Source organism: Manis pentadactyla, chromosome 11 (genome assembly GCF_030020395.1).
Source record: "Manis pentadactyla isolate mManPen7 chromosome 11, mManPen7.hap1, whole genome shotgun sequence".
NCBI classification, from domain to species: Eukaryota; Metazoa; Chordata; class Mammalia; order Pholidota; family Manidae; genus Manis; species Manis pentadactyla.
Window position 1 is genome coordinate 62684049 of NC_080029.1, and position 19007 is coordinate 62703055.

General features: G+C 38.9%; 1 protein-coding gene across 2 annotated transcripts in view; it reads left to right on the top strand.

The window, feature by feature from the left end:
* SLC25A21 (solute carrier family 25 member 21) overlaps positions 1-19007 on the top strand; it is a 474204-nt gene that overhangs the window by 402550 nt on the left and 52647 nt on the right. For both annotated transcript variants that reach the window (XM_057488493.1, XM_036881288.2), the window contains 2 exons: positions 12696-12762; positions 17888-17947. In XM_057488493.1, the coding sequence (XP_057344476.1) occupies positions 12696-12762; positions 17888-17947 (127 nt within the window). The remainder of the gene's footprint in view (positions 1-12695; positions 12763-17887; positions 17948-19007) is intronic.

Consider the following 19007-nt stretch of genomic DNA (forward strand, 5'->3'; position numbering starts at 1 on the left):
TGTAGTTTATGGACTTTATAATTGACAAAATTTGCTATTTCAGTAACTAAATTAGATGTGCTGTTGATAATTAGTGCCAGGCATGTAGTAGGTGCTCAAGAAATTCTTGCTGATAAGTAAGTGAATGATCCTGAAAGTGATAACTAATTGGTAACTTTAAAAATACAGACTGTATGTGAGGGACATGGTGTCCTTAGGAGGGAAGTATAAACACCAATATTAGTGTTATGAAAGTAATTCACATGTCTGTTTTCTCAAATAATCAATTTAGAAATTAAATCTGTAGCCATGCAGTTTCTTCTCTGAAAGTCAGACAGCTGCAGAAGCCCAGAGAAGCCTGACTCCTAGTTGGTTCATTCCATCAGGCATTAGGAAACTGCTTTCCTACATTCTTCAGCTCAAACCGCCATAGGTGTGGTCCTGCTTGCTTTACAGCAGGGGCTGCTTCCTGCTGTACCTGTTCTGCAAAGTGCGCAACTGTTAGCAGAATGAGAGAAAAGCACCCTCATTTAAATTGTGCTCTAGTGTTTAAACAGTGAGAACATGCTTTATGCCAACCACAATTTCAGCTAGTCTTGCTAGACAGAGGTAGAATGAAATACTAATCTCTTGAAAAGGTGGGCAAGATGACAGTCTACTTTTGGCATGTCTCAGTGTTATTCCTAAATAAACCGAAGAGGAACCCAAAGAAGTAACCTTAAAGGAAAGAAAATCCCTCCACCCAGCTCCAGTGACTGTAGTTATTCAGAATATCTGGAGCTTCCTGCACTAAAAGGGCAGTAATGGCCATATTGGAGGCATGGAGCATGGAGCACACCTACAAGTAGGAGTCTTTGGCTCAAAAAAGTCAGAACACTCTGGACTAGCAAGTGGAGGAAGGAGTGTGAGGGCGATTTCATGAAGCTCCTTGGGGAATTACTTGAGAGCAGTATTGATTCTCTGGCCTGCTTTCTAACAGACAGACATCTGGGGAAAAGCAGCTGTAAGTCATTAACCCTATAGGAAAGTATTTTTTTCTATTTTTCAAGGTGTAATTCTTGGAGCTTCTGCATCAGAATTAGGGTGCTGTTAAAACTGCAAATTCCTAAACCTCCTCTCAGCCCTACCAGAATCTCTGATGGTGTTATTTTTTTAGGAAGAAAAACACCTCTCTCAAAAACCACCTTGAGTTTCATTGGCTAGAATTAAGTTGCACACTCATGTCTCCTACAATTATAAGCCAGGATACTAAGACAGGGTGATTAATCCAATCACTGGGCTGGAGAGACTTCCCCTTCCATGAGCCCATGGTCTCAAGGGTGTAATTCTGCCAGCATGAAGAAGAGATGGGACCAACTGGGTGGGTAAAATGGTGTTTGCTATCACACCTTGGTAGCTGACCAGGGATAATAACTCACATGAAGTCTAGGCTTCTTTAGTCATCATTTCCTGACATTTACTCATGTTCCCTAGATCACATACCCAAAAGTTTCCTCCCTGGTTGCTGCTTTGGTCAAGCCTCACTGAGACAGTAACACTGGTACAGAGTTTAAGGAGTTGAGTAGTGAGCTATGGGGCTATGTGGGAAAGAGGATCCCAGACAAAAGGTGGCAAGTGTAGAGGCCCTGTGGTAGGAATGTGCATGGTCCAAAAACAAGAAGGTCAGTGGGGCTGGAGAGAAGTGAACCAAGGGAAGAGTAGTAGGTGATGAGGTGTAAAGTATAATGCAGTAGAGTGGAAGCAGATTGCCTGGGACCTTTGAAGGGACTTTGGTTTTACTCTGAGGGAGATGGGAGGGATTGGAAGATTGGGAACAGAGGAGTGATGTGATCCACCTTAGGAATATAGGAATATTTTTTCTATCTGTAGAGGACATAGGAATACCCTATCACTGCTTTGAGAATAGAGTGTAGGGAAACTAGATAGGAGGCTATCACAGTGGTTCAAGTGAGACATGATCAGGGCTTGGACCAGGGTAACAGAGATGAATGAGGGAAAGAGAGAATTGAAGTGTATGTGTTTTAAAGTTTCTAGCCTGCGGGACTGGAAAGATGGACTGGCAGTTAACTGATCTGGAGAATATTGTGGGTGGAGAGAAAATCAAGTGTTGATTTTGAACATGCTAAGTTTGATATGCCAATTAGACATCCACATGGAGCTGCTGAGTAGTGACTGGATGAGCCAGAGGTGTATGACAGCTATCAGCATATGGATGATGATTAAAGTAACTGGACTGGATGAAATCACCAGGGAGAGATAGATGAGGTCCAGAATCTAAGCCCTAGGGCTGTCTTCTGCATTGTTTTTCAAATGTCTTGAATTCTATGTAAGTTATCCAACTTGTAGTTTTCTAGGACACTGATTACAGGAGTTAGGTAGGAAAACAGTTAACCCTTAATTATTCATTGATAATAATGTGGTATGAAGGAAATAATTTTTCAAAGTGATCTGGAAGACTGTGCACATCCAGATGTCCATAAAGTACATACAGACTTTGACTTATTAAATCCAGAAAGCTCAGTGACTACCTGTCTAACTACCCATTTAACCCATCACAGCCTGGGGCCCAAGCACTAGAGACAGTCAGAGAAGGAAAACTAGAGCCAGAGGTGAAATGACATTTCCCAGTGGACCTGACTCTGACTGTTCCCCTGAGAACACGAGAGTCAAGCACAGCTTGACGTTCAAGAGCAGACGTCAAGTAGACTTGCATTCTTTCTCCATCTGGACCACTTACCAGCTGTTTGACTAGTAGGAAAATTGCTTAACTTCTCTGAGTTTGTGTAATATAGAAAATTGTGCCTTTTCTAATAAATGGCAAGAACAGAACCTATTTCCTATAAAAATTGAATCAGGTAGTTATACCTGTAGTTATAAAGCATTTAGCACAATGATTGCTATTTTTGTTTCTAATGTTTCTCTCAATAGTTTCAATTCCATCAGAAGTCCAGGCTGTTATAATACTATTCCTTTGGAGCCTAATTTACTAAATTGAAAGTCCGCTAAACCAGACTGTTATTTATAACCTATAAAATGCCCTCACCTAAGGCTTCGTTCTTTGGTAGGGTTGGTACAGTTGTTGATTTGCATTTAACTCTGGTACCACTAGGGGGCACCTCAGGAAATTAATTTTGGAGCCTACTGTAAAACTTGGGCACCATGAAGAGTTGATGCACTCCAAATGTGACTTACACTTTGGGAGTAGCCTGTGCTCACTGCGCTTAACCCACAGCATCTTTGGCCTCAAACATGTTTGAATTGGTTGAGGCAGAATTCCACAACAGGTGTGCATTCCTAAGGCACTGGGTCACACACTTAGGTAAAGTTCCATTCTTGAAGGACAGCTCTGAATTCTAAGCTTTCTACCCCCACTGTGGTCATATTTAGCCCTGCAAAGGTCAAGCTATTAAATCAGCCTACCTACAACCATGTACTAATTCATTTCCATAAGTACTTGCAGGGAGACCAGCATAAAAACATCTCTATTCTGGTAGTAGTGCTTTGGAATTAATTTGCTCACCTTTTGTGCCAGTGGATTTTCATGCAGAGTGAACAGCTAACACATGATTTAGCCAGAATTCAAACCCAAAGAGTGTGACTTCAGAGCCCCTTCTCCTGCACACTATATCATATTGCCTATACTGACAGGTAGCATCAAATTAATACCAGAGACTGGTGATAAATAACAGGAGTGGCCATTGTCAAGCAATTTACAACCTGGATTAAATATGGTAATCATGTGAATAATAAATACTGTATTAAAAATATACAAGTCATCCAGATTATTAATATGGATACTGAGTCATGTCTAAATATGTACGTGTGTATATATAGAAGTATATACATAAGTATATACATTTCTTATCTGAATATAAAGATATTCAATATAATGTTACTGAATGTTACTATGTGCCAAGCACATGATATAATATGAAAGGAAACACCCTGGTCAAATATTGTAGGCAGATGTAATACAAGGTTTTGTCTACCATCTCAGAGAAAGCTTCTTGGAGAAAATTAAGGTCTTAGCTGATTTGGGGACAGTGGATACTGTATCAACATTTGGCCCCAGAAAAAAGGTATTTAGCCTAGTGCTTGGAACAAAGTATATTGAATGAAAGAGTGAGTGAATAAATGAATGCTGGTTACTTCATGAATGGGAAGGACAGAAATTAGAAACAGGGGAGGTCAGAAAAGGGGATTGGTGCGAGGACGGGAGTGACTAGAACAAGGCAAGTATTTTCCTCCATGGGACTTTTTTAGCAGGGGGCTGGCTGGGAGCTGTCTGGCGAAGAACTTTTTGACTCCACGATCGGGTTCTCTTTCCTGACGTTTAAAACCAGTCCAAGAAATACAAATGTCTTGGTTGATGTTTTTTTTTTTCTAAGTCCTTTTCCTCACTGTTCCTGTCTACGTGAGTGAAAGACTGCCCTTTTAATGATTCTTATTTCCTAATGAAACTGCATTCATCTTTATGAGCAACGTAATCCACTATCAATGAAAATTTATACACTTTTTACATAGTTCTAAATAAATCTCTTCCCTTATAGATTAGCAGAACAGTTAACACCACATTCTATCCATATTACTTACCCCTTTAGTTACTTTCCAAATGTCTTTTTTTGCTTTTCTCTTTCCTTAGCATTTTCCATCAGGATTCTGGTTCTTATATCATGCTAATGCCTTCCCTGGGCTGAACTGTGCAACATGCTTAGCGCATTGGGTACCCTGCCAACTTTTCAGGGAATGGAGCCATGTACCTACCTCCTAAGTGATACTGACAGCTAAACTCATTCTTTGTATCTTAGAAAATCAAAGTTGTAGTTTATTTTAGACACATCAGCAAAGTTTAATTATCACAGTAAAATCATACTGAAAGTTCAATTAAAAAACGTGTGTTCAGGAAAACTTTCAAGAATTCCTCCTTACAGCATATAATCAAATTGGTATGCTTTAGAGTAACAAATATATCCAAGGACCATGTGCAGAAACTTAATTTAATTAATTCTCCATAATGAAAAATAATAACTATATTGTTTGCGCCTGAAGACCTGATATGAGCTGAAGCAGGGAAAGCTTTTCTGTTAGTTTTATGTTAGAATGTTAGCTAAAACTTTCACTGTGTTGCACTTCCTTGAAGTCCAGTTGCTACTTTTAAAGGAATGTATGTCAATTACTCTTTTTAAACTTTTTTCCTTTCCTTTGAAAGCTACATAGTTGTCCCTCTCTCTTTTGCCTAAATGGAAATGGCCCCAAGATGCATCCCATTCCATGAACTTCAGGTTGCAGATTCTACATAACTCAAATAACAGAGCTATGAAACCCCACTCTTTCATTTGGATTCTATGAACCGCTGAGACTTTTGGAGTGTAAGTGATGTCAGAACGATGCCCTAAAGGTGTAGGGTCAGGGCCAGAACTCTGCCCTGAGATACACAACCCATCGAGCAATGGAAGCCGTGCCCTCAGAATCCAGGGCTGACTGCCGCCCTCATTGTTTTAATTACAGAGCTACAGCATGTGGGTAAGAAACTTGGATTTGACAACAGCAGAAGAAAGAAGATACTGTATGCTTTCAATCAGCTTTGTAGTAAGAGATCCTTAAAGGGAAAATTATGTGAAAGAAAGAAGAAGGAAGAAAACAAAGTAGCAAGATCCCTATTTCAATATAATTTGGAGAAAATGACTGATTTGGGTTGGTTATGTTGCCAGAACAGATGACTCAAGGCTTCCAAACAAGAAATGGAAATCAGGAGGATGCCTGAAGCCTAAAAGAACAAACTGTGAAGATGTGATTGACTGTAAGGCTTCAAAATCAACTGTACCAACGATGAGCTTTGGATCACTGCCCAGAACAGATCTGAATGGTGATGTTCATTTAGGTCCTAACTGTTGAAACAAAATAAAATGTAGTAATTGTGCTCTGTTAGGTACACAGACGTGTTAATGCTTTCCAATTTCCCCAACTGGGGATCTGGTGTCAGTTTCTCTGTCACTCCTATTTCATGCTTCCACGGGGAGTATGATTGCTGCTCTGGATGCTTATTGAATGCCAGGTTTTTGACAAAGCAGTGGATCCAGTGGAAGCATCCTTCTCATGCTGCATGCAAGTGTGCTGCAGGTGGCCTTGAAAATGCCTTTTCGACTTGGAAAACATTTCTTTAATTGGTCTTTTCAGGCTCAGATGACATGCATCTCGATCCTGGCATTCAGTGTGGTGGTTGCTGGCCTTACATTGTGAATCTCAGCAGTTTGGGCCCAAAGCACTTCATCTTTGACAACCAGGGAAAGCCTCAGTTTCCATGGGCAGCAGATATGTACGTTGATCTCTTCCTCTCTTAGGCAGGAAGATAATTTATTCGCGGTTTCCTTACATTCATTTTCTCAGTAACTCATCAATTGAGTTTTATAACAACCTTTCTGGTGGACAACAGGGTCTGACTGCCTCAGGTCAGTTGTGAAGCAGCCACGTTTCCCTTTCTCCTTGGGAGCCACAAAAAAAGAAAAGATTCCATGTTGTTGCTCCTAACACCAAAACCTCGCTGACTGGCATAGCAACTTTGGAAATTTCCCAGCCTGCCTGTAGAAACCGTCCAATGACGTGGTGCAAATGACTTCCAAACGCACATTTTCTACATACTAAATTAGAAAAATATCAGCAAAACCAACAAGAGGGTGACTCAGAAGGAAAAAAAGGAGGGGCAGTCAGGACACGTGATTTTTCCACTCCTTTTTGGTTTCTTTACCTGAGTCAGATTTTGAGAATGTTAAGTCCTCTCCTGTCTATCCACTATTTACCACCTTCATATTTCAGGAGTTGATTTAAAGCCAGTAACTTTTTTTCAGCCATCCAAATCGACTAAATATGTTTTCAGGTACAAGATGTTTAATTAAGGATCTGTATGGTCTCTTTGGGCATCTAAACTTTGGATCTTATACAAGGTGACCTAAAATCAGACCCCACTAATGAGACACAGCAGCAAGCCACCTCCAAGGGTTTGACTTGCTGCAAATGAGCCACCAAGATGGGACACAAACTGCAATTCAAAAGAAATGCCACATTTTCTTGCTTCATATAATCAGCATCTTCATTGGTTGGTCTCTGAACCTGGAGCCACCCAATATGTTAAATAGCTCCACACTTTAAAACTGGAGATGGGGAAATGAGGAGTAAAATCATTTTGTGGGGTTTGGCACATAAGCCTGTGTGAGCTGTGTCTTTGAGAAGAACACGTGATCAGTTTTGATCTTCATTTTATAGACTTACATAAGTAAAACAAGGCCTGTTTTGATTATGCAATTAAAAACAAATGTGATCCACTATTGTAGGACTCTGTTGACTTACGTTCCTGAACAACAACTCTCATTACCATATGAACCATCACTACTGGCTTTGGAGACCTGGAAACCCGTTGTCATTTGCTTAAGAGCTTTTCCATATTCCATCTGAGGAATGGGGTTCTCTCATAGGAAATCATCCTAATGGGATAGGGTTTTAATGTGTGATGGGCTCCTGAAAAGAAATAATCTAAAACCACAATCTCCTTGTAAATCTTCACTTAATATTAAACAACTATCTTCACTATGATTATGATTTAAAAATTATAATTTAAGACTTTTTCAGAAATGAAGATGTTGAAGGCTTTTTGTATTAGAATGCTTTTAGCTGTAGGTTAATAGCAGACATAGGTGAAAGCAGTTCAAATAGCAAAGATTTATTTTTAATTTCACACAACCAGAAATGTAGAGGGAGGGTGCCAGATTGGTCAGTTCAGCAGTCCAGCAGTGTCACTGAGATCCAGATCCTTTCCATCTTTCAGTTCACCTCCCTCAGCTTGCAGGCAATATATCACCTGGCTGCAGACCCAGACGTATCAGGCAACTAGGACAACATCTAGCAAAGAAGAGGGTCTTTTCTTCCCATGTGCCTCTTTTCCTTAGGCTGGAGATCTCAGGCTTCCAGTATACATCCCTCCCTCTAGCTGGTCTCATAGGCTAGGTTTGAGTCACATGTCCAAGCATGTGACAAGATTCATGGGCAAGGGCAGGGAACCACCATGACTGGCTTGAAGAATTGGCTTGCTTTATCCCTTGGACTGGAGAAGGGCTTCCTTCTCTGAGCACAAGGGATGGTGAATGCCTGCACCCCAAGGAACAAGGAGAGGTGGGGAGGAGGGGGGATATGCTTGGTGAGCAACAAACGGGGCTCCCCACTGACTTTTTTAAGATAATAACAGTTTTTATTTTAATATTTAGTATTAATATTTCAGTGTTTTATCATATTACTGAAATGAGCAGAGTCTTTCTCCCACACTGACAGAATTATTCTGGTGTGCCTCTTCAGGATAAAAGTTATCCTAGGGGAGAAAAAGCTTGCCCTAGGGCCTACATTTTTTACCGTCATTCTGATCCAACTAGAAAATATTAAATCAACAACCAAAAGCTTTCACAAAAAATGATCATTCAAGATCTATCAGTTATATAGGGTTTCACATTACTTTAAAACAGAAGTGAATGGAAAAGGAAATAGAAACCTGATTTAGAATTGCCATTTCTGCTTCCTCCTAAAATGAAAAAATGACATTTTTACAATAGAAATAACTTCACTCTTCAAAAAAAGTGTTTATAAAAATAGTTTCATTTCAAGAAAAATTGCAGCACAGGGTAGCCCAGTGGTCAAGGACATGGACTGTGAGGACAAGGAAACTTGATTTGAGTCTCTGCAACCTATTTGGCAATGATGTGAAAATAGACCTCATGTGCAAAATGAAGAAAATAATCATACCTACTACAGGTTTATGGGAGGTCTTGCATTGATTTTTGTGTCTCTTCCAAAGAGTTCTCCAACTGGCTTGATTGGGTCAAAACTTAAAACCAAAGTGCATAGCTTTCCTGTCTTTTCAGGGAAAAGAACTACCATTAGAATCTCACTTCCCATTCACCCATGGAGTAGAATGAATGTATCAACTTGCTCTTGAGAAGTAAGCAAGATAAAGCATGTTGATACTGGTGTCACAAATCTCTTAACCTCCCTTGTTATTGTCCTGATAAGCTACATGCTCTGTATTTCAGACCAAAACTACATAAAGGCAGAAAAATCTGGCAGAATGAACAATGCACATGGGTATGAACATCAGTGCTTTATCAGGAAAAACCGAAGCATCTCCTTCATAAAACATTGTAATTGCTTTTTGTCTTTTTCTGTTTATCATACTTTACATTAAGGAAACTTTCAGTAATTATCTTATCAAGTCACAAATTATCTAAATCAAGCTCATGAGCTTGAGCCCTTGCCTACATTCTCTTGCTCAGATTTTGAGTGTGACCCTTGTGACTGGCCCAAGTGCCCATTTTAACTGACAAAGAGACTCTTCACCTGATAGGGCATGGCATGGAGGTACTGCAGCAGCCACTTTGGCTGTAGGAGCCAGGAAACTTACTTTCAGGATCCAAAACTCTAGGTTATAAGCAATAAACCCAACTCAAACTTATTTAAGCAAAAAAAAAAAAAGGAGTATATTATAAATGTTACTGTGGGTCTCAAAGAATCAAAAGCAGAGATAAACACCAATATTCAAGAAGGGTAGAGACATAACTAAGCTTAAAGAATTCCTGGCAGCAGGGTCATGCTCACAAGACCAGAGCTTCTCCATCTTGCTTCTGTGTTTCCCCCAAATGGTACCTTCCTTCTTTATCACAGCAGATTGATGCTCCCCAGATGACAGAAAACATGACTGCAATTCATATCCTAGCTTTATGTCTTAGAGTTTCAACCACACAGACTGAGACTCACCTTTTCAGTTCCAATTCCAAAATTCTAGGAAAAAACTCTTCTAGGTCTCCTTTGGATCAGACTACCTGGGGTAAAAGGACAGAATAGCATTTGAATCCATGAGGTGCCCAGTCAACCACTCCCTAGAAACAGTATCAAATTATACTAGTGTACTGGTTTCGGTGGTTTAAAAAAATTAGATGGAGCAAATCTCAGTAGAAGAGGTGCTGGCCTTACTATTCCATAGATGTCCACTATTACATGGATATACTGTGAAAGAATGCCAGGAAGGAAATAGTTCTAGTTTCCCATTTGCCAGCACAGGCTGCCTATGATCCTTGAGAATTTCCCTTTAAAGCTATTTATTCATTCTTAGGAAGTTCGGGATGGTGGTATGGCTGGAGTTGGAAGGTGGGGTGGTGGTGATTGCACAGGAAAGAAACCGAGCAGAGAGAAGGGAAGGAGGGCTCATCCAGGAAGCATCGCCAACATGAAGCAGAGGGCTCTGGACCTCCCAGCTACGTTCAGATTAAATCCTTATGGTTCTCCCAGCTGTCTCTCTTCCCTCCTGACTTACACCTCTTTTTAATATTTTCTTTTTTAAAATGAAGTCCTTCTGTGCTACTTGTAAGACTTCTGTCCTCTTCCAGAGAAGAAGTGCTGTAACTTTAGGCAAAAGTTTGAAGTAAAACAGAGTTTTTCTCTTTAGAAAAGTGCTTTCTAATGTCCTCTTGTTCTTCTTAGAATAACAAATCTAAGGGTTGAAGTAGACCAACCTTGAGGACCATCAAGTCTTATCCATTGCTGTGTACATCCCATCTCTGACATCCATGATAAGCGGCCATCCATACTGCTTGACCACATAACATAAAGGGGAATTCACCACTTTTCAGAAGAACCCATTCTATCTCTAGATAGTTCTGACTACTAGATATGTCGTCTTGTATTAAGTTCCTACTGGGGCAAAAATGTAACTTGTTACTTCTGCCTATTGTTCCTAGTTTGAAAGCCTGAAAATAAACACAGACATCTAATCTCTTTCCTACATGCTCACTTCTATATGACAAGCCCTACATCACATTTCTCCCTATGATCTTTCTTCTCCAGGCTGAGCACCTGTTCTTCCTATAACTGTTCTCTGTTGTATAGAATTTCAAGTACCTCTGTTAACTAGGACACTCTTGTCTAGAAGGTTTACTTGTCTGAATGTTCTTCTTCTTCACCTCCCCACCCATATGACCAGGCATGCTCTTCCATATGTGGCAAATTCAGCACAGAAAGATCAGAACTAAAAACACCTTTCATTATAAATATAAAATCTCTTTTCAGGAAAATCACATTTATCTTTTGGGAAGACCAGACCTAGGTTTAGTTACTCTCAGGCTAAAATTATAGAATATTAATTTATAATGAAATTTAAATGACAAAGAATGTTAGTATTTGAATTTTACAAGTGAATTTCAGTTATCAGTAGTTGAAACTGGAATGGAAAGGAGGTGGGGAGAATTCAGTCCCATGGTTCTTCAAATCACATGTCTTCCTTATTTCCTATTCATAATGTTAGAGCTCTCCACTAAGTCAGAAATAGTAGGCAGAGTCAGCCCATATCAGGGGATCATTTGCTTCCTTTCTTCCTCTTCGTGAAATCCATAGGCTTGACAAACATTTGTGTCCTTGTTGCATATACACAAACAACACACAAAAAAAAAGACTGGGGTAAGCACGCTAATGCACACCTAGCCCTCAAGGAGCTAGCAATTAGAAACCATAAGACCTTTGCTTCCGTCACTGAAGGATGCTGTGTAAGCCAGTGAATCCAAGAAAAGCAAAAGGTCACCATGTTGGATTAGGTGGCCCAGGGATTAGTCTGAACAAACTCTTTAAACTTTCTTGTTCCAGAAACACAGCCAGAGCAGAACCCAATGTAAGGGAGTTAGAGTGACATTTAAAGGGCTAATCAGAGAGGCTCCAGCTCTATGTTAAATGGACATCCTAAAATGGGGACACAGTGAGTCCCACCTTAATCTGTAGTCACTTACTGATTCATCAGAAAAACTGATTATCTCAGAAAATAATACTGAATATTTTCTTCTATTTTTGAACTTTCAGGTTTAATGTGAGAGTATGGCATATGTGTATAAGGATTCCAGGGCAGACAAATTTGAGATTTTGAATCTTAAAACCTAATAAGTGGTGATAGTTTACAAATCTTATCATAAGTATATGGCACCCATTGTCGTTTGTTTTTCTAAAAATGTCTGAACTCATGACAAGTTCCTCAATAATAGTTGGCAACAATAGCTGTCCTAGGCCCTGTGAGATTGCATATCAGCAAGGGAGTTTAATTTTTCTTCTGTCAGCAATATGTCCCTGACCTTTATCTCCATCAGAGAAGTTAAAAAATGATGACTAATTCAGGACAGCACCAGAGCCCAAGTTCTGTATCCACACAGCTTGTTATTTCCGTTGTGTTGGTAAAGCTAAAATTGAGGATTTCAGCACCTGGTTAGCCTCAGAAAGCTTGAGTCTAGCGGGCTCCGCTGGAACCCTGATCTCATTTGGTTATAACGGAGGAAATGAAAGACTGTATAAACAGCTTAAAGCTAACCTAACACACAACTGAGAAAATAAAGATTGCTTACAGTGAGGAACATCAGCTTCATCTTAAAGGTACAACTCATGGTTGTATGTAGCAACTTACCCAAGAGATTCCAGTCTCAGCATCATGTATTCTTCTGAATATCATACTGTTAACAAATGTAGAGTTCACAATCTCTCCATTTTAAAATTAGAACAAAGGAAGACTCCACAATTGGTGTGCTACAGTGAACAATTGGGAATATTTTAAGATTAATTGCCTTATCCATAAGCAAAGGCAGAATTAGCTGTTATTTCCTTACCTATGAATTCCCTTACCTATATAAAACCTTTTATTTCTCCAATAGGTTGTTTGGTTTTTACAAAGGAATTCTGCCACCCATCTTGGCTGAAACACCAAAAAGGGCAGTGAAGGTAAGCAGTGTATGCCTTCCCACCAAGTGATGATAGACTGCAGTAACAGCTGCAGCATGAAACCATCCCACGGCACCCATGCAACACGAGTGTGAGTTACACATAAGATACTTTAATGCAGAAAGTATAGCATAATTTTTATTGTAATTAGACTTGGTCAGTTTCTCAAACAATGGTTTGTCTTTTTTTTTTTTTTCAGATAAAGTCACTCCCTTCTAATGGGGAAATTATACAAAAAGTCGAGTGGTGAATTAAATTCATGTAACAAAACCACAGCAGTCACAAAATAGCTTGGACTTTTTTTTCAAGGAAATGCATAAATTTTCCTTTGGTACAATAATTATTAAAGAAAAAAAGGAGAGGAGAATAGAGAAGTAGAAGTTCCTTTCTCCCCAAATCATTCCCATTTTATGAACAGAGCGAATGAATACACTCTATTTCTTTGTATATGACTCTCACATAGCACATTTATTTAGCATGCTAACTTCATTTCCCCCACCTCGGTCTCCTCTGTTAAAATTCTGGTTTTTATAGAATTATTATTTCCACTGTGCTTATTTCCATTCTTTAACCACATTAACTGTGGAGCTTTATATACTACTTGCTGGTTCTGTTTCTGGACAGGAACACAGAGATCTGGCAGGACCTCCCGGGTAGAAAGAACTAAATTTGATCACTCCTTTATACATCCTGTCAGACAAAAATCCAGATCACAGTGACTGACTGGCATTGCTCCTGCCTCCACACCAGCACCGTCCCCCAAAATGGCTTTGTCTTCCCATAATAAGGATGGCATAAACTTGGACTGAAAGACTTCCTTTCCAATTAATGGCATAAAGCTTTTTTCACATTCATTACTCAATTTGTACTCCCAATATTCCTGAAAGATAGGAACAGGCAGCTTACATACTTTCACTCACTAAGTCTAAGAGGGTGAAGTTAACATTCATGATAAAATGACCAGCATATATACAGAGACACCAAACTTTTATATTATGTTAAAATAAGACTGCAGTAGGATTTAACTCCGGTCTTGAATTCAGAAAACAAAGCTTTAAAACATACTTTCTCTATTATAAGGATCTGAATCGCAGTAGAGAATCTGGAAAAAGTTCACCAAAGTACACAAGAGGGCTGAATTGAATTATGAAATAGCTTCACTTGATAAAAGATTGCCCAAGTAAACAAACAGAGCAGAGTTCCTTTTCAAAAGGAAAGTCACTTTGTCTCCATAGAATAATATATTCATTTATTTGGTGCTGTACATGTATAAGTAAATTATAATTAAACTTTTGCCTGGAATATTTTTCCTTAATTCTGTACATTGGAGACAATTTAATTTAAACTTTAAGAGGATTAAAAGAGGATTAAGGTTTATCAGTGTTGAACAGTCTTTCATTGAAGGAAAAAAAAAGGTTGAGCTTTAGAGAACTGAGTTAGTCTCTACTTAAAAAAAGCAATGCCCCCTGCCAGAACAATGGTTAGCAGATGAACTTTTGGGCAACTGGATATGGAGTATGTGTCCCAGACATCTTGTTTTGAGTAGATTTTACCTTAAAATTATTGAGACATATGGTAAGTATGTTGGCTTTTAAAGAATATCTTGGAGAGTTAAGTATATCTTTGCCAGATGGATAGCACTAGTTTTTCAACACAATTTATGAAAACATTCATTTTATAGATATTTATCTTAAGATTTGTGAAGAAAGCGATCATCTGATTGTAACAATTTCACACATCATAAACTGCTGCATTGTATGTCATCAAAGTTTACTTCAGAAAAATATTCAGAGACATATATATATATGTATGGGCATATATATGTGTATAATATATATATATGCATATATACATATACATATGTGTGGTCTGTGAATATTTTACATATATATTGCTCGGTACTGACACTTCAGTTACAATCACTACTATAATCAAAAACAGACAATGTTCTTTCTGTACTTTATTCTTTAAAATAAGATTCATCATTAAAATAATAAGACTCATTGATGCTGAGTAAATGAAACTCCCCCTTTCTCAAATTAAGAAGGAATTATTACTGCAGTTTTGAAAAGGAAATGAAGACCTCAGAAGGAGACCCTCTGGTCCCTTAGAGGTGGAGGCATCACCTCCCAGGTTCCAGGGCCTAGTCTTGAGCTTCACAGGCCCAGAAACACTGTTTTCTCATGGTCACATTCTCAAGGACTGTCTACTGCCAACCAAACTCACAAGAGATTATAAAGGCATTTTGTTCACCAGTATGTCTACACACCATAGTGTCTACCCAGAGTAGATGGCCAACCATTATTAGGTAAGTAAATGAAACATACAGAAAGAGAAACAAAGAAAATTTATTCATTCATAACAAGGCATTTTGTCCTGTTCCCCAAAATGCCCACATCTACTATTCAAAGTTTCTAGAGGTCCAAGACTTCCTTTTCTAGCCAAGATGGAGTAACAGGGACCAGATTTACTCTTCTGCCTGAAACGGCAATAACCAATACATGGAACTATATTTTTCAAGGCACTGGACATTAGACAAGGTTTTATAACAATTTTAGAGATGGGAAAACGAGAAACCTGGAATTGCCCCACAGTGTAAACTTGGGATTCCCTGTTGGAATTGCCATAGTGACAGACCGAATCTGTGTCCCCAGGCTTCTCCTTTGATATCCCAGTTTGATCCTTAATCTCTGGTAAAGACAGAAAGTCAGAAAGAAAGGAAAACAAAACACAAAAACACATCCTCACACTGGAAGGGAACAAGGCAGGGTGGCCTTTTGTGAGGCCCAACATCTCCCAGAACATCCCTGAACCTAGTGTTCAGTGGTTCCAAATGAGGCTTATGAGCTGTGAGTCATGAAATCAATTCAGTGGGTCACTAGGTGGAAGGGGTCATGACCAGAAATTTTTTTAATGAAATAGAGTAGAAACAGAGTGCATTACACATAGTAAGGGTAAATATTGCTTTATGGCAATGTTTTGTTTCAGTTACAAATATGAAACGACTACATTCTTGCATGTGTGTATGCACTGGGTAAATGTTTTTTATGTAGTTTGTGGTCAAAAGCATTTGAAATCCTTTTCTTTGAGGGACACTGGGCTTCCAGGGATAGGGAAAGCAAGAAGACCTCAGCAGCAAGAAAACTTTAGGGCAAAGAATCTCTCCCCAAACCGTTCAGTTATGGCTCAGAAGTAAGTAAGCAGAGAATCACTGTTGAGGGTGCACACAGGCCTTAGAGTTAGACTTAGGGGGAAATCTCAGTGCTTCTGCTCACTAGCTGCAAGGACATATATATAAAATGAGAATCATGGTTTTCTACCACCTGTTACCTGATGATGTGTGGACTAAATGCAGTAGCATGCACAAAGGCCTTACCATGTTTCCAGGACCACAACAGGCTGTCATGCATGATACAAATAACCATGGTGTCTATGGTTTCCTTAGTAACCAAAGAAGGGGAATGGAAACTAAGATTTGCTGAAAGCTTCCTATGTTCCAGACATGTCAGGTACTCTTACTTGAGTTTGCTTATTTGAGGATTATTCTAGAAGGTAGGTTTTGTCTTCTTGAGGGCTAGAAAGATCAGCAATTTGCCCACACTTTCACAGCTAAGCCGTATAGTCAGGATTCAGCTGCAGGACTGCTCCTGTCAAAATCCTAGCAAGTGACCATCAGGGCATAGTGATAATGATGGTCATAAAAAGGAAGAAAAAATGACTTACCATTAAAGACCACATTCCTTCCAGGGTTAATGGTTTTTAGTGCATATATCATCAAAACAGCAGTGTTCCTAGTTGGTATTATTTTAACACCAGGCTTGTTTCTGGGTTTTACCATCCACCAGAGTATTAGACCAAAAAAACAAGGGTTTCTCCTTGCTTGTTTCCTGCTGCATTCCCCCCCATGCCCCATGCCCTAGAACATAGGAGGCTTCCAATAAATATTTGTTAAATAAGTGAATAAATGAATCTCTGTTCTAGAAAAGTCTACATCCATAGTTGATCTAAAGAAGCATGGCCCAAAAGTCATTCCTAGGTCTTTAAAAGAATCAAAATCTATCTGGTGATGTAATGATTTTGGGGCTGTCCAAAGATTCATTAGAGCCATGTCTACATGGGACTACCTCTTTCTAACAACAGAGTATTATGTGGCTCCCAAATGTACCTTTTTTTTTTTTCTTTCCCCGTTTTACTTGGCAAAAAAGTAATAGGGTAGAAGACCTCCAAGACCATTAACCACTCATGCCATTTCTGGGCCCCCAGGAGGACCTAAGGGCCTTATCAGCAGCAATGGCAGCTGCCAGCAGAACACACAGCAGCAAAACATCATGATCAAGCAGAGTTGCCCAAAATCTAGGATATAGGAAAAGAGAAGAAAAAAATATATTGGAGGCATATTATATGAAGTGATTGATTAGATTTGCCTTCCTAGAAAGTCATTTGCAGAGAACATTATATTAAACATCATCTACTGAAGGAACCAAGAAAATCTTCACCGTCATCAGATTCTAAAGGAAGGAATAAGCATCTCTCTTCATTCAGGTTGAGGACAGTTTTGCTCCAAGTCGTGGATGGAGTAGATGACCTCATTGGTTCCCTCTCTATTTTATCACAGTATCATCATCACTGAGTGTTTTAAAATCCCATGAAACAGAAGAGATACACAGAAATGTAAATGCAAGTTAAAGCTGAGAAGTGGATGTCTCGTACAAGTGGGTTAGAAAACTGGGCCTTCCCTAGGAAAGCAGTCCATTAAGAAAACATAGGAGACCAAAGATTTCAGGTCTCCATGCCTATAATTTTGAATCACTGCCATAAAAAAAGAAGTCTATTGATGTCTGGGGAAACTGAAATGGTCATGGTAAATGGAAGCTGTATGGTTCACTTACTGCTGCAAAGGATTCCATCAACTCTTCTGTAGGTTATTATAGCTGCATTTGAACATGAGAATGTTAAGGTAAGATCCAATAGCAACTGTCCAAGACTGGATAAAAATCTCTGTTTGATGGCTTACCATTTTTTTAAGTGCTGGTTAATATAATGATTTACTAAAGAAATTTGAGTCAATTAAAGGTTTTGTTGCAGGAAATTATTATAAATCTCTGTGTTTGGTTTTGTTTCACAGTTTTTCACCTTTGAGCAATACAAGAAATTGCTAGGATATGTGTCACTGTCACCAGCATTGGTAAGTAAGAGTATTTATTATACTTAAGTGTGTGAGTTATTTCATAAAGCAAAATCTGAAACAAAAACCCTTTTGATTCCCCAAGCCCAGCTACTAAAATATGAATTTGAGTTATTCAGTGTTCAACTATTTGTTGAAAGCCATCTTCCTAATAACTCACAATTTGGCTATTTTATAGCTCCCAGTGATAAATTTATGATAATAATGATATGTGTAGAAAGGCCCATATGAGATATGGACCTTTATATAAAATATAAAATAAGGAGTACATTTGTCAGACTCTTGTAAAGCCAAAACATGCATATGTTTACATACATATTACACATACCTATTTATGCAAAAGCCTATATACCTAACATTATTTCCCAACATTCACTCTTCCAGCCTTTGCTTAAGCTGTAGTAAAAATAAGACTCTAAGTCACTCGGTGGTCAGATGCAGACTGAAGGGCCTTTTATAGTTGGGGAGAATGGTGATCTTACAATGACATATCTCAGCTATTACATGAAAATCACTCAGTAATTTGAACATTTCCCAGTGCCACTCCTCTCCTTAGTGACTTAGCTGCTTGTCACAAAACAAATGAAATTATATTGACCAAATACGTTGTATAAATATTGTGCAGCAAGAGCTCCAGAAAAAGTAAGTGCACTAATTTCTCCCTCCAAATCTGCACAACAAAATGAAACAAAACAAAATCTGCAATGTACCTTCCAGCCTCTGGGAAAAGCCCCATTTACCTGCTGAAATGTACCTCAAAACTCAAGCAGAGAAGCAGTGTTCTGAGCTCCAGCTCTTTATTTACTTTACTTGTAAAGGTTCACTTCAGAATATTTACTCTGCCAAATAGTCTGTCCAAGAAGAAGTACCTGTTATTTTTAAACCATACATGTCCCTTTTCTAGCAAGGATCCTATTGAGAAACATCTTGTCCAGCCTCCTGCCTAAACAAGGTGGCTGTGAGGTGGCCTTGTAGGGAAGACATGGTAGCATGAATCCTAAAATTAGCTATTTTTTAATTCCTCAGTATCTTCCCTTAATGTCACTCTTAACTTTGGAAA